At 36.8% G+C, this 17,390-nt stretch overlaps 1 protein-coding gene across 1 annotated transcript in view; it reads left to right on the plus strand.

The window, feature by feature from the left end:
* LOC139739595 (acetyl-CoA carboxylase-like) overlaps positions 1-16,285 on the plus strand; it is a gene marked incomplete at its 3' end in the record, with an annotated part of 73,021 nt that extends 56,736 nt beyond the window's left edge. Inside the window, exons 24-30 of the mRNA XM_071650199.1 lie at positions 1,545-1,634; positions 2,855-2,973; positions 5,667-5,741; positions 12,837-12,971; positions 14,103-14,298; positions 15,112-15,210; positions 16,148-16,285. Coding sequence (XP_071506300.1) covers positions 1,545-1,634; positions 2,855-2,973; positions 5,667-5,741; positions 12,837-12,971; positions 14,103-14,298; positions 15,112-15,210; positions 16,148-16,285 — 852 coding nt within the window. The remainder of the gene's footprint in view (positions 1-1,544; positions 1,635-2,854; positions 2,974-5,666; positions 5,742-12,836; positions 12,972-14,102; positions 14,299-15,111; positions 15,211-16,147) is intronic.
* Positions 16,286-17,390: the final 1,105 nt, after the last annotated feature.

Below are 17,390 nucleotides of genomic sequence, written 5' to 3' on the forward strand. Positions count from 1 at the left end.
TTCACTAAAATGCATACAAAAATATTGTGGATTCAGGTAACTACCTCAGTCTTTGAGCATATAGCTTGAAATTTGGCACATGTGACCACTATAGTACGTAGATGTTCAAACTTAACCATTTGTTAATGTTGATCAATGCGTTTCCATGGTAACAGCATATTTTGAATGAAAATCATACAAAAATATTGTGGATTCAGGTAACTCCCTCAGTCTTTGAGCATTTGGCTTGAAATTTGGCACATGTGACCACTATAGCATATAGATGTGCAAACTTAATCTTTCGTCAGTGGTGAACAATGCGTTGCCATGGTAACAGCATCTTTTCACTAAAATGCATACAAAAATATTGTGGATTCAGGTAATTACCTCAGTCTTTGAGCATTTAGCTTGAAATTTGACACATGTGACAACTATAGTACGTAGATGTTCAAACTTAACCATTTGTTAATGTTGATCAATGCGTTTCCATGGTAACAGCATATTTTGAATGAAAATCATACAAAAATATTGTGGATTCAGGTAACTCCCTCAGTCTTTGAGCATTTGGCTTGAAATTTGGCACATGCAACCACTATAGTACAGAGATATGCAAACTTCGTATTTCATCATTGTGAAACAATGTGTTGCCATGGTAACAGTGCATTTTGAATGAAAATCATGCAAACATTTTGATTCTCCTAACTCTGTGTTATAGCATTTTGGCTTCAAATTTGGCATATGTTACCTCTACATTACGTAGATGTGCAAAAAATCTTTTGTCAGTGTTGAAAATGTGTTGCCATGGTAACAATATATTTTGAATGAAAATGATACACTAGTATTGTGAATTCAACTAAGCCCCTCAGCCTTTTATCATTTGGCTTGAAATTGCACATGTAACGGCTATTGTGCAAACTTCATTTTTTCTTAATGTCCAACATTGTGTTGCCATGATAACACACAATTTTTAATGAAAACCATACAAATTGTCAGTTTATTTATCTTGCTCACTCAGTTTTTGAGCACTTGACTTGAGATGTGGGACATATGACTAACAGTGAGCAATACATTTATTCACTTTTGAACAGTGCATTGCCATGGTAACATTTTTTGCTATTAAAAAATTAAAAAGAAATTAGTCCTGGTTGAGCTAATTCCCTCAGTTGTGGGTGGGGGTATATTAATCACAATGAGTGATAGTTCTAGTTTCTTCTGTTGGTGACCCGTAGTAGACACTCCAACCTTTTACTCCTCTGTTCACATGTGCATATGTTTGATTTCCTCCCTCTGTCAGGTACAGTATGTCACCTGTTAATCAATAATTTCTTATACTTCTAATTGTTTCTGATTTCCCCTGTATAGAAAAAAACAACAAATAGAAGACAATATGAAAATGTGTGACTCTAATGAGTACATCATTACGGAGGAGTAGTTTGTTCCAGGGTGCACTATTTGATAGGCTTGGAGAAGATCTGTTGGTTCACTCTCAGATATCACGTGTAACAAGCAAAAAATATTGAGATATGTTGTACATTATTTTGTCTCTGCGTTTGCTTCCCTTTCAGAAATTGATCATGTCGGAGACGACAATCTTCGACGTGCTGCCCGACTTCTTCTTCCACATGAACAGTGTGGTCAGGCAGGCTGCCCTCGAGGTGCGTTCCTCCACGTAATTTATCATAATATGATATGAAGATGTGATATATAGATAGTGATTCAATGAAATGCTTCCTTGCAGAACATATTTGAGGGTTGTCGCCCTCATACGTGCACAGTTTCTACATTGGCGCATACTGCTTGTCTGTACAAGTGAAATCTCGTGTGTCGACTTCAGCTAAAACTGCACCATCATGTTTGACTGATGAACATAGCTAGAGTTCAAAGTGATTAAATTTTCCTGCATATTTTTCCCCCTCCTTCCTTTCCTTCCCTGTCTTCTTTGTCTTTTTGCCATGTTTGTCTGTCTGTTTGTTTCTGTCACTTGCTTTCTCTTTGTCTTTTTTTATCCTCTCTGTTAATGATGCTTTATTGAAAACCATAATTATCATTAATACCTTTTGATGATGCATGTATCAGGTATTACTGTTCAGTGAATCTATCCCCAACACACAGTTCTGTGATACCAATTCACTATCGTACAGATGCAAGTGGAGCTTATTTCCAGATGTTGTACTGTAAAAGTGGTTTCTTTCGTGTACAGATACTTTCGCGGTTTCCATCGGTGCCGACTTTTTCGCCTGTGTTTAAATTCGCGACCGGCAAAATCTGTGAATTCGCAGTCGGCAAAAACTGCTTTATTTTGCACATGAAAACCCAAACTATAATCCAATTATTCTTTTATTTATTCAATAGAAATCAAAATTAAATGCATGCTTATCTGAAATTCCGTCTCTCGAGTACTGTATGACATGCTTGTACCTACATTGCGTGGTATCGCTGTGTGCATGTTGACCATCAATACACTCAATGCGCGGAATCTACGTGTGTGCATGTGCGCAATAACGTTGTAACAAGCGGTGAGTTCAAAATATTTTCGCATGATGTTAAATTCGCGGTCCAACCTCAAAGCGCGAAAAGCGCGAAAATAAAACCACCACGAAAGAAACCACTTAATAAGATGTGGGTCATGTTTTATAAAAAGACATAATCGATTATACATTTCCTTACCACACAGGCTGCTATGGACTTACCACAGAAATAAACTATATATAATCAATTATAACTCTTCATAAAACAGGGCCGTGATCTGTCTGTCTTTCTATCTTAATACTTTGTAATGCAAAACATGTGTGCATAGTTCATCAGCAAAATACTGGGACATCCAAATTCAGATATTAGTCCTCTGATCTAATCATGCCCGTGCTATTTCCAACAGGTGTATGTGAGGCGGGCGTACATTGCCTATGACTTGAACTGCCTACACCACGCCATGCTGTCCAATGGACTCTGTCTGGTGGAATTCCAGTTCATGCTTCCATCATCTCACCCGAACAGGTAAATGGAGCGCTCCAGCATCGGAGGGTTTTTTTGTGTGTAATGAAATCATGATGCATGCTGTCAAGAGGGGTTCATCCATTTTGAGCGTAGGGGAGGCCTGGCATGGTATCAGATAGCCAATGAAAATACTGCCATCAAATTAAGTTAGGGTATAGTCATTGCACTTCCCTATTTATCAGAGAGCCATATTGCAAATACTGCCGGTAAATTAAGTTTGGGTACAGTCATTGCACTTTCCTATTTTTGTGAAATTAAGCCAGGGATATGATATCCCCAAGGAGTGAATGAAATGCAACCATAAATCCCTGAAGCATGTACCGTACGTGTACTTGCATATTTTATGGGGGGGGGGGGGGGGGGGGAGGGAGGGGAATCTCATTTACTCAAGATATAAAATGACACTGTTTGATGGTTTAGTTGCTTTTGAATGATTGTGGCAAATGCTTCTTATTAATGAACAGCTCTACACAAAAGGAGTGTCTCACAATTTTATGTCCTCTTTGGTGTGTGCGCAAGATTTTCTTTAATCATTCAGTTTTATTTTTTTTTCATGATGTCCAGTTTCATTCAATTTGATTTGATTGTTTGAGGTGCATTTTTCTCCCCACCATCCTGTTTTAAAGAGTCATGATGCTAATAGCATGAAAAGAGAACTCATGATATGCCCCCCAAAAAAACTCATTATTCAACCATGTTCCAAGGCAGCTAGAAATTAGTTTTGAAGAAATGTATGCAGATTGGCCTTTCTTCTTCTTCTTTTTTTTCTGCTCAGATACTCTTAATTTGATGTGCAAGTTTTATGATTCAAGTATTTTCAAATTCAACTCATTCTCATTTTTCCCCCTATTTTTTTTTCACAGAGACATACAGTTCACTGTTTGTCTCATGACAGTTATTGAGGTGTGTTATAAGTCCAGTACTCATGTATTTGTTTAAAAAGGAATACTCAGTTGATTAAACATTAGAGTAAGAGCTTTATTTAATACCAATCATCACAAATATCCTGCATTGGTTCGTAGTGCAAATGGCTATGTAATCCTCCTGACTATTATTGTATCACATATACCTCCCGATGATGCTTTGACATCATAACACTCAAGTAGGGTTGGGTCAATAAAGCTTTAAGAGTTTCTAGGATTTTAACTGAATACCAGTAAAACAGCTTACTATTTAAACAAATAAGTGATTAGACATGTAGAGCCATACCAAATTATATCAATTCTTTATTTTGATTTAGTGAAGGAAGTTGTGATGTGTCGCATGTGAAGGAACACTGTTAAAAGCAGATAGTCACAGGGAGATCTAATAATGCACTCTTATACTCAAAATACAGAGGCAGGGTCTACTATACACATGCTCTGAAGTCATATGGCCAATGCTTCTTTGGTTGCATGCGTGTGATTTACAAATTAGCCTACATTGTACATATGCTTTCATCCGTGCTTTAATTGCACATTGTGCCTAGTTTATTCTGCGTCAATTTTCTGCTGCCAAAATGTACATATGCCCATCTATGACTGAGACATGCTCACCTAGTTGTCTACGCCTCAAGGGATATGCGCTTAGCGGGAATGGGCTCCATAACAATGCGAGAAAGCTACATGTGGGAATGATATTGAGAGCACACACCAACAAAAGAGTATTGAAGAACGAATGCCTGCAATGTTTCTTGCAGGCAGGCCACATGGTGTACTCGCCATAGGTAACAAACTACACATCAAAATTTATCGCTGTGTGATATTTTAAAGGGAAGCAGCGTAAGAATAGTCTGGTGAGCCATTCCGGCAAATAAGCATTGTTAAGATATAACAGTGCTTTAGAATGTCGTTGAAGTCGCAACAGATGTGCAGGACAATTGCTATAAGCATCGCTTCAGCTGGATTTTATTTTTACCATTTCAACCCGTTCCTTAATCCCTCCATCTCAATATATTTTTTTTTCACTGCCATTAGAGACTTTGTTCCAACAGATAAAGATTTATATCCCTATGAATTTGAACTCATGTGTACTGTATTTGCCTCTGTGGAGTAAACATCTAATTCATTTACTCGCCATCTATAATTCAGCTATGCTCAGATACCAGTGGTACAATAAAACATCTATTTCAGCACATATCTATAAAATACCAACTTTGCATCGGCTGCTACCCACATATTTTACTAATATATGGCGACATCAATCAACTTCAGAAGAATATGTCAACACTTTATGGAGGTGGATCCATCTAATATGTAATATCAACTCTTGAATAAAAAAGAAATCAATATGGATTGCATAGTCTCTCAATAATTTTTACACCTTTGAGATCTGACATGTTGAATAGGTAAAATTGTCAAATGGGATATTATGACTTTATGCTGTCACAACTGTCTTGAATTCTCTTGTCAAGATGGAAGATTCTCATAACCAGATGTACCCTTTTTATTGTTTTGTACATCTTATGGTTCCTAGTAGCTGACAGGGTCCCCCCCCCCCAAAAAAAAAAGGGAAAAGAAAAAATATCATTATGTAAATTATAGTTGTGGAACAATTTTGTACTTCCCATGACCTTCAACAGTAAAAAGGTACATGTATGTTTACCAAATGGTTTATTACGGGTTTTGTACTGTCACAACTGTCTTGATATCAAGATGGAAGGATTGGATTTGATAACCGAATGTACCCCTTTGTCTTGTGTTTTGCATCCCAAGGTTCCTTATAACTGACAGGGGGCACAATGTTCCAGGCACTAAAAGTGTCAAAAAGAAAAAGTCTAATAGCTCCAGGTGAGAGACGAGATGCCCACGGACGGGGCGGGGCACAAGTTTGGTCCCCAAGCCAGCCCCGTTTGTGGTCCTATCCCCCGCTTGTTTCTCACTTCCTTCTCGTGACACCGGTACTAAAACCTCAAAGTGCATGAGTTTTTGTCCACGTGTAATCCTTGCTTTATATCTTCTTCAAGTACCACTCTATTAGACATTGCAGTACTACTAAAAAGCTTTTGTCTGCTTGCAGTTTGATTCAACTTCTAAAAATAGTTTTGCAAACCTGCGAATCCCCTCACAAGTTTTTGAGTGTAGTGGATTCACAGTTTTGTAAGATTATCCACGTAGTTTCTTCACAACATCACCATAACCTCAGCTGTTCTCTGTTATACCCAATTTGTCTTTGTTGGCTTGTGGTCCTACCCTACACTTGATCTATACATCTACAAACCTTTTTTCCCAGTAATCAGGACTGTTTGTTTGTTTGTTTGTTTGTTTGTTTGCTTGCTTTTATTTAGAAATGTATCCGCTTTTCTTGCTAATTCTCTTAATACTATTTATTACTGACATTAGTGCATTTGCACATCAGTTATTTTGTATAACAAGCATTTTAACTTTTGAATCACTCAACTTATCTTTGCTTGTATTTTCTCTCAACTTTGAAAAAAGAAGAAGATACGCTTGCCTAATACCCCCATTTTTTTATGCTAAACCTCAGCTATTTCATGAGGGTATTCATCCCACTCTACACTGAATGATCATCTCCTTCCTTTTCATTTTCTACTATTTATGTCTTTATAAAGCACATTTCTTTTTTAAGTAGATAGCTGTCAATAAAAAGCTCATTCAGTTTTCATCAAGTTTTTTTGAAGTTTTGGTAGTAGTTAGAAAACCCACAAAAGTTGATGATCTGCATCGAGATCTCTAGAAAAATTTTCAGGAACTTTGCAGCTCCCTGTTTATACATAGTTTTGACATCTGTATTCAAATGATATAGTACCACCACTCGAAACAAGGTTGTTGATGAGGTGCCTTGTCTCTGGAGTGGAAATCCTTGTGGGCTATCTCACCCTGTAAAAAATTGGCTCTGCTGTTCCTTATGCCATACCTCAGAATGAGGATGTCGTTTTCGGCGCAGTTACTGAAGATATTGTTACTTTCTTCATATCAATAATATGATTGATTCATATTTCAAACTGAAGGATCAATTTTAGCCACATTGGCCTGTCAATTGCAGAACCACAAATCGTGTATTCCTCTTGATTTTTCCTAATATATACACTGTACATGTATATTCCATCATTTTTATCAACGGTTGGATATTACACAGATCATTGCCATTTTAGAGGTGTAATATATGCAACACTTGACATCCCTGTGGAAAGTTGTATTTTGCTCAAGAGATTATATTTTCGTGAAGTGTGAAATGCTGAGGGAAAAACATTTTCTTGAGAGCAAAATATAACTCCCAAGTCACTGACAAGTGCTATATTACAAACGTAGACAAGGCAGTATTTTTATTGTATGGTCTACTTAAATATGCATCGTGTCATTCTCACCCTGTAGGCAGTGGGTCAAATTCTGGAATTATATTACCTGACGTAACACCACTACACGCAATACAACTGTTTAAATCCTCACTGTACTAGGCACAAGATTTTGATATGACTAATCACCAACCAGTATTTATGCAGGCCATTTGATTATACTGCACTATTCTCACCACTTCAGTCTTTGTCATGTTGCATTTGTACGAAATTCACGTAGCATTTTGTCAGACATTGTTTCTCACTTTTGTCTTCCATGTTTGCATTTTCTGTCTTATAACCTCTGATTTCTTCTTTTTTTTTCTCTTGCCTGTCCTCACAGAAGTTGTTTTAATTTCTATTTCTAAATATTTGGTGTATTTTCTGTTTAAAAAATCGTTCAGTTGCCTCCATCTGTATTGATTGTGTTGTAGACTAGACATCCTTGGCACAGTGTGTTAATATGAAGGAGTAGCTTGCAATTCCTCTATCTGTGATGTGACATCAAAAGGAAATGATGTCTTTCTGTACTTCTGACATTAACCCTCGTCTTCCCACTCACCCAGTGTATGTGCTCAATATCTCTGCTATGCTTAAAATTTTCTTGTGCACTCTATTTTTTGATTTATATTTACAAGTATTTCACATTCTCTGCCATATGGCAGTTTACAACTTTCCCTTCATTTCAAATGTAATCTGGGTGTTATCATGTATTATGTCCTGAATGGAAAATGTTTGTATATAATTCAGTTCTACACCTGATATACTCAGAAGTTATTGATCATGTGTCTTTCGGTAGAATCAATCTAAAAGTAAATGAGGCTATACAGATGCTGCCATCTCAAATTGAATACTCGCTGTTTATATTAAAATATAATTAGAATGACACCAAGTGAAAGTAAAGAGTCGCTGGCAACAAAAAAAAGAGTAATTCTGGTATTTTTTGTGGCATGATTTTTTTTTTCAGTCTTTCTTCAGACAATTATAACCACAAATTTCACTGGATCTTTAGAAAAACGGAAAGATATTGGTGATGTAATGAGGCAACATGGCTGCACATTAGGACTTCAGGCATTGTGATTCAAATTGCACCACAATGATCACATATTTGTGATCATGCAGTCTCCAGTACATGTTCATGTGTGGATTTCAAAAGCAATGTTGGTGTTGCATACATAGAGTCGCACTGAGTGCTGTCACGACTTCAAAACTTTCCTTTTGTGCCATATTTGAGGAAGATACTCTGATCTTCTTTTTTTTTTCCTCACTATGCCTTTAATGCACAAAGTGTGTCCTATAAGAAAGAGTTTGGCTGCAGCAGTTCATGAATGGCATGATTTTTGAGCAATTTTGAGGAAACAAAGAATATGCAATCTCACAATTTTAACACTAGAGATGGATATGAAGAACAATATAATTATGCTGAAAGGGAGAGAGATAGAAAGGAGATTCTTTCAATCACGTTCAGCAGAGATGTCTCACTGATTCTCATCTGTACGATACAAGCTTTTGGCTCATGATGGGACTATTTCTGCCGAGATGGCAAAAATGAAGAGCTACAAAGTACAAAATATGTAGGCGTTAATGCTGACTTAGACTTCTCATGTGACTACAGAGGAACAACAACACATGATTGGATTGCATAGATTTTATATTTGCTGATTCTTTGGCATGTATGGCCTTCTAAAAATTAAGCAGTGAAGATTCAGTGGAACTTAGATGGTCACTGTAAAGAGCCAAAGAGAAGAGAACAATTGCAGCTGATCCAAATCATTGATCCATACCCTACTTTAAGTACAAGATACTGATATGATAGAGATTACTCTAGAGACTTTAAAAAAGATGTGAACAGATTTCTTATGTTCATCCTGTTAAGAGCTGCTTGAGACATTTGTTAAATATCCTTTGCTACGGTAGTCAAATTTGCTGTTTATTTTCACATTTTCCCATTCTTGTAAGAGGTCTGTTGCATGAAGAGACTACAGTCTAAAATCAAACATGAAAATGACAAAGATTAATTCTACAAACTAGTTTTACATGGCTTTCCCTTTGAAACTTCTGCTTGATTTCAAAGGCGACATGAGACTGTGTTCCTTAGTGATTGAGTGTCTCCTCTAACTGACAACTTTCAAACTCGCTTGTTTCTTTCCACAGGGGCAAGACTCATAGTGTGTAAGTCATGGCATGGTATAGCATGGCATGGCACGACTCTGCAATCTTTCATTCCTCTCTTCTTCTTTTTTCTGTTTTTTAGTTATATCTACCCTGTGACCACCAAATGACTTGACCTATAACTCATGACTAAAGCACAAACACACGTTAAAGTCTCACAGAATAACACTGTATTATTTTTGACTGAGGAATTGTGCAATAGTAATAGTAATGATGGTATTGATATCAAAAATAAACAACAACAACAACAATGATAATAATAATAATGATAATAATAATAATAATAATAATAATGATAATAATGATAATGATAATAGTAATAATAATCATAATAATGATAATAATGATAATAATAATGATAGTAATAACAGTCATCATCATCATAATATTATTATTTGTAATGATACTACTACTACAATAGTACTACTACATTTTTTGTTTCAATTTTTAGGTCATTGTAATACCAATATGTAAAACAGTCAAGCTAAAATCCAGACATGTGTGAGGGTTTTTTTTTCGGTCATAAAAACATTGGCTGTGATTAAAGTCCAGGATTTATGTATAGTCAACATTGGTCATCAGTCATGATACCATCATTCACACAACATGTACATGTATCCTGATCATTTCTGAAGACATAACATATGCCCAATTTTTGGCAGATATTCTTAATACCATTTCAGATTAACTTCATTCCATGATTGTTTGAGTAATTTACAAAGATGTATCATATCACCAAATTTTTTGGCAAATATTTTTATTTCCTTTCCTTTTTTCCCCCGACTCTAAATACACATTATTATTAACAAATGCTCTTCTCAAGTAGATGAGTGTGTTATAACAGTTTGGTCTTGTTTTTCTGATTTAGTTAAGATTAGTTTCCTAAACTGATATTTCCTCGCTGTTGCGTGTCACCGAATTTTTTACTATAGATAGTTTTGATAACAAGATGTCTCAAGATAACGTCCTTGCATGATGTGGCAATGCTTCCCATGTAAATATGTCAAGCATGGTAATGTTCATTTACATCAACCTGTGTCTATGTTTTACTTTTGACAGTAAGACCTCAATGGAGATCTGATGGCCACTTCTGTTTTCAGTGGCAGGCATGCTGTTGGTTTTAGATTAAATAGATTTTTTCCCTATAAGAGTTCATCAGAATAGTTCACATGTAACAAGGTGTGGTGATATGGTCTTGCTCTGCTATCACATGTATGTGTAGTTTAATACTGTTGAACTCATGTAATGATTCATTTCTTTGTCTTTTTCTGTCTTAAACGTAGAGTGAGATAATTTTCTGCAATAACAAAGTTTGCTTGATTAAAGTGAGTTACTGCGCTTTATGTAGAACTTTGCTTCACATGGATTTCATTACAGAAGCCATTCAGAATCGAAAAGAGAGATATTATAATTTCATTAGCAGACATATGAAAGTTTTAGGTGATAACATTTGACATAATTATCAATATTTGTACATGAGAAATCTTCTTTCTTCTTAATTTTTTTTTCAAAGGGAAAATTGATTAACCATGTTTAAAAGATGCACATACCAGGATTGTGCTCTACTTGTTTAACTCCCTGCGTCACTTTACTTGTCTCATGAGTTACATGTATGGAATGGAGAGAATTTGGTGTCTTTTCTGCCCTAACTTTTCTCAAAATATGTGATGAAGCTCTAGCAGTAAATTAACATATTAACAGGGGAAAAGAGTTCGTAGCCATCATTTGCATTTGGGAACTTCACACTTTTTTTTTTTCCTTTCACCAACCATTACAGGTGGTGTGAGCAGTGTTAATTGTTGTTACACATTACTTGGAATAATAATATCCTTATGTGTATTCTATTATTACCTTTTACATTTTACTAATCAATGCCAAACAGTCAGTATACTAACAGTAATTCTATAACATGGAGGTGATACTACGTGTATTTAATCATGAATATCCTACAAGTCATCTTCATACAATTGTGTTTGTACGTCTAATAAGTGTAAATGCTTCACTTTTCACTCATTCCTCAAACTACTGACCTGGGTGTCTGCAGAAATTGTTCCTCACACAGCCATCTCGAGTGGAAAAACAAGCCCCAAAATGAATCAGAAGTGTTCTATGTCACATCACTGGATCACCTATGATCAGCATATGTGCTCACTTAAAACCGTATAGTCTGTTCTACGTCTTAACATCACTGATCTTTTAACTCTCATGTTATTACACTGTGTATGGGCAAACTGATTTTACAGTGTCTATGATATTTGGAGACTGTGGTCTGTAGAGAATTAGTAATTCACCTTCAAATAGGACCTTTTTCATGTCTTTGCACCTTGTTTTATCTATTTATCTGGCTTTTGCATGTTGGCAGCTTCCCTCTGATTCAATGTAGTGACATAAATATATGCATTGATGTTGCCTCACTCTTGAATTATCTCTTTAAGCATTTCACTTCATTTTACTTAATACTTTATCTGATAAGAAAATAATTCCAACTATTTAACTCTCTGTGATTTATTTATCCTAGTCTGCATGTGAGCAGGATGTATGAAATATGATGTCATACATGTGTATATTGTATCTTTTCATCATGAGTTTAGTACATCTGGCATTTTGAAAAGTTCAATGACCTTGTCAATTAAAATGCAGATCTGAACAACATGCATGACTGTATAAGTACATGTACATGGTTGACTGAAAGTTGCTATGTCAGTAGCTGTTAAAAGTCAGTATCTTTAAAAAGGCTTTAAGATTAAAGAGAAGAGGTTAGCACTGAATTTCTGTGACAATGTCAACCGAGGTTAGGTAACTTTTTGCCAAATGCTAAAGTTAATTATCACTGGAAAAATGAAAAAATGAAAGGGGGTGCAGACAGCTATAAGGGAATCTACTTGTTTCTGGAGCAACTTTATCTGCAAGGAATTCTCAAAAGAATGTACAACTTGAAGTGATGGATCAGATTGGTTCATATTCTCTGTTAAGGGGATTAAGAGAGTTAAAAAAAAAAGACAAGGTGGAGTCAAACTTCTGCTTTCAAATGAATGAGCTTGCTTGCTTCTGTGATAAATAGTAATGCATACTTGTAGGTATAATCACACATCTATCAGATCCTCATGCTAGTTGATGTAATGTGTACTGCTATTTATAGTGGCCATAGTTAGAACCTTTGTATGTTTGCTCCCATACACTGTAAATAGCACAAATATTTCTGCACAGACAAATGACCCAAATTTCTTTTTTTTTTTCTTACAATTGCATGTTTCAAACAGGTAAGACCGCTTTTTTGCACCATCTGCATGGCATAATCTGGTTGTGATTTATCATGCACAAACAAAAGTAAACAAATATATGTGTAAAGTTCACTGGATATTGCATCGTTTTTAAAACTCTTTTATAATTGGTTTCAATTCCATCTTGACATTGGTAGGATCGTGAAGTCGCCCAGGTCTGACGGCATGCCCCGCGTGGCTAGCCTCGGGGAGGAGTTGTCGGGAGCCTTCCTACCCCCCTGCCAGCGCACTGGTCTCATGTGTGCCTTCGCCAGTATGGCCGACTTTGAGAAGTAAGTCATTCACTGCTCTACGCGTGTGGCCGATGTTTGAGAAGAGGGTTACAGTTTGTTATTCTGATGGTTCGTTGATCCGAAAATTAAATAAAGTTCATTATTCTGAAAGTTAAATCTGAATATGAAAAAAGGTTCCTTATTCTGAAGGTTTGTAATTCAGAAGGTTTGTTAGTATGCACCCTCTTGTCATTTGAGCATTCACGAACCTTATTTCCTTATCGGACTAATGAACCTTCAGAATAACAAACCTTATTTCATTTTCGGTGTAACAAACCTTCGGAATAACACCACAAGTGTTTGGATTAATGAACCCTTTTTATTTTCAGATTAATGGACATGTGGGTATAGGGAATTTATGTGTTTCAGAATACTTAAAACCTTTGGAATAATAAACCTTGTTTCATTTTCAGATAAACAAAGCTTTGGAATAATTAACATCATCTGAGAAGAGAGTGATGCGTGTAAACTTTAAGCATAGGGTTATAAAGTGGAGCAGGTCATGCGTTGTAGGTGATGCCCTTTAGAGCCAAGCAACAAACGGGCATTTGGGATATTTTGTCGCATATTGCTGTGGACTGATAAAGGCTTGTTTCTCACCAGCGAGCCTCTTGGGAAGTAATTCTCTACTTGCATTTATTTATATGTTTTTATTTTGATGGAGTTTGTTTTGTTTTTTTCATTTGCCATCAGATTTATAGTCCTATGATGCATATATTTTGCTTCTCTGTCAAATATTTCTTCCTTTTAACTTTATGTCTCACTGTTTTAGTCTTTTCTAGTCTTTTTCCCACACTATACGTTTCTATTCCCTGTTTTAATCCCCCCCCCTTCCCATGCACTTGCTTACATTTTATATTTTAGGAAGTGATTTGTATTGTTCATTCTGTATGATCATGTTTTGTTTAGGTTGTGCATTGTTTAGTGTAAGATTTTACTGAAGGTACAATGTATTCTGGCAGAAATTGTCCATACTCCTGCAAAATTTTGTGAATGGAGTATACAGTTCCGAAAGAGATGAGCTCTGTGCATATGCTGCATCTTATTACATGCGTAGAGACTCGTTCTATCGTGACAATATATGCCTTGTACATACTGATGCAAAAAAAAAAAAATCAAATCTGTCCTCAGGTCATTCGATGAGGTCATTGACCGCTTCAGGGACATGCACCTCAACTTCTCAGCCGGCTGCAATGCCGACAACATTCCAGAGAACAACTGCGAGATCGACGAGCCCATCCACATCGTCAACGTGGCCATCCAGTACAAGGAGCTTCAGAGCGACGCCCACCTCTCCGAGATGTTCCTGGCCTTTGTTCAGGAAAAGGTAATCTTTATGCTACTTTAATACTGGTCCAGAATCAAATGCGTGGCTAGAAACCAAACTGCTGTTTATGCTGAATATTTTCTAAGGTTTTTATATTCCCGAATTTTGCGAGTCGAGTGCCATTCGCAAATTCAAAAACACGCCAAAAAAATATTAACTCAGATCCCAGCATGAATGTGTCGTGCATGCATGCATTTCTCCATTCTGTACTGTACTCCACAATCACGAATTTAACCGCTTGCGAAATTGTTACGAAGTCTTGATTCACGAAAAGTTAGACTCGCTAAATATATGGCATATACAGTATTCAAAACAATACCAACAACCATTGCTTTGCTTTGTAGAAAGTGATATCTGCAGGAAATCCAACTTTTATTTATATTCAGAATAGACAGAGAATACATTGTAAGATATCATATTATTGTTCCCTACACATGTAGTTCTGAAAACATTTTTGTTCATTGGCTTTGCACTTCTTTTAAGGGTAGTGTACACAGGAAACTTGCTTTCTGTTTTAAAACTGGACTTTGCGTTCCTCACAGATCAACCTCTGTCGCCTAATAGATCAGTTTTGTTCAAGCTGTTAAAAAAGTATCAAGTAAGAAATTGTGGTCAAGAACCACACTTTCAATACATGTAGACACTGCAAGAGGACGGTTACTTTGCATTGTAAACATACAATTGTACATCATGTGCTAGAAATGGCCAGCTTGCATAAAAGTGCTGTTTCTATACACTTTAACAGTTGTTAATCGATCAAGGAGATGAATAGACCTTGATATTTTAGTTTCCAATCTGTTTCTCTCTCTACAGAAAAGGAAGCTGTTTGAGCGAGACATCCGTCGTCTCACCTTCGTCATCTTCCAGAGGAGGGAATTCCCCAAGTATTTCACCTACCGGGCTAGGTTGGATGTGAGTAACAGCCGACCAGATCCATGTCAAAATTCAAACTTGGTAGCCTTTGAAGATTTTTGGTTGAAACACATTTTTCAGTGGTATGCTATGGTTTCTTTATCAGAGATTCACTTGTCCATTTGCTTTGCTTGATTTGTGTTTAATAATACATGGGATGAAAGATACACGCTGCAAAATCCCTTGTTTTGTAACATTGAATTCAGCACTGTGCTGGAGAGAACTTTCATGTGCTCTAAAAGTTGACTGAATTTTGAAAAGTTAAGATTACTACTTATCTGCCAAATATAGTCGATTGATGATTCTTAAAGCAAACAAACCGTAAACATCAACATCCATATTCATTACTTCCTCCAGCATTTGTGGTAGTCCAAAACTAGATCTAAATGATTGAAAGTCTTAAAATATCGCAGAACCGAGATGGGAAGATTGAAGATTAGACTATTAGTTAACGTTCTTCCATTAGATAGAAAAAGAACACCCATTCTATTTGGTCAACAACATATACAAATTTTTATACCTGTGCAAACATTCTTCAGATGTGTCAATTTGCGCTTGTATGTCTCATTGTGTTGTGGCCAGGGGGCCATTTCATGAAGCGTTTTGTCGGATATTTTGTCTGACAAACTGTTAAAAGCTACTGAAATCCTTTCATCTGATTGGCTGAGAGCAACTTTGTCTGACAAAGTTGACGGACAAAATGCTTCGTGAAATACCCCTTAGAAGTGTCATTAAAGAGTTTGTCTTCCATGCTAGAAATAAAGTGTTTCAGAAATTTTTAATCTCTCACGATGAATTAAGGTAAAGAAAATGTTGTGAACTGCTTCCCCGTGCCCGTAGTATGATAGTCCTTACCCATTGGTAGAATTTTGATAGCTGCTTTGTCCGAACCAGTGTTTGCTGACTGGCCAAACTATTTTCCCCAACCCTGCTACAGTTCCACGAGGACAGGATCTACCGCCATCTGGAGCCTGCCTTGGCGTTCCAGCTGGAGATCAATAGGATGAGTAACTTTGATCTGCACCTCATGGACAGAGCCAACTACCGCATGCACCTCTACTTGGGCTCAGCGAAGGTACGGTCCATACCGTAGAATTGGATGAGGCATTGCTGGATGACGTGTAGTAGGATCAGAGAGGATTGCATAAAATTGGGTGAAACACGATCAGATTGGATTCGGTAGATATAGAGTGGATAACCTTGAATAGGATCAGATAGGGTGGGATAGAATGGGGTGGCATTAGATCAGATTGGGTTAGGTAGATATTTAGTGGATAGCCTGAAATAGGATAAGATACATTGTACATTGTAGAATGGGATAGAATGGGGTGACAGAGGATCAGACTGGATTAGGTAGATATAGAGTGGATAGTCTGAAGTAGGATCAGAGAGGATTGCATAAAATTGGGTAAAACACGATCAGATTGGATTAGGTAGATATAGAGTGGATAGCCTTGAATAGGATCAGATAGGGTGGGATAGAATGGGGTGGCATTAGATCAGATTGGGTTAGGTAGATATTGAGTGGATAGCCTGAAATAGGATAAGATACATTGTACATTGTAGAATGGGATAGAATGGGGTGACAGAGGATCAGACTGGATTAGGTAGATTAGAGTGGATAGTCTGAAGTAGGATCAGAGAGGATTGCATAAAATTGGGTAAAACACGATCAGATTGGATTAGGTAGATGTAGAGTGGATACCTTGAATAGGATCAGATAGGGTGGGATAGAATGGGGGGGGGGGGGGGGGGGCATTAGATTAGATTGGGTTAGGTAGATATTGAGTGGATAGCCTGAAATAGGATCAGATACATTGTGCATTGTAGAATGGATAGAATGGGGTGAGATAGGATCAGACTGGATTAGGGTAGATATAGAGTGGATAGTCTGAAATAGGATCAGATAGGAATGCATAAAATAGAGTGGAATAGGAATCAGATTGATTAGGTAGATATAGAGTGGATAGCGTAACATAGGATCACATAGGAGTGGATAGGATGGGGTAGCATAGGATCAAACTAGATCAGGTAGGGAAGACAAGATTGTGTGGGATCGGATACTTTAGATAGGAAGGAATAGTAAGGGAGAGTGGCGGATCCAGGAGGGGGGGCGCACCGGGCGCACACCCCCCTCTTTAGTTTTGGTTAAAACAAAAGAAATTAAAAGAAAAAAAAAT

This window comes from Diadema antillarum, unplaced genomic scaffold (genome assembly GCF_040938485.1).
Source record: "Diadema antillarum isolate AM-2024a unplaced genomic scaffold, OU_Dant_1.0 seq00000807_RagTag, whole genome shotgun sequence".
Taxonomy (NCBI): Eukaryota; Metazoa; Echinodermata; class Echinoidea; order Diadematoida; family Diadematidae; genus Diadema; species Diadema antillarum.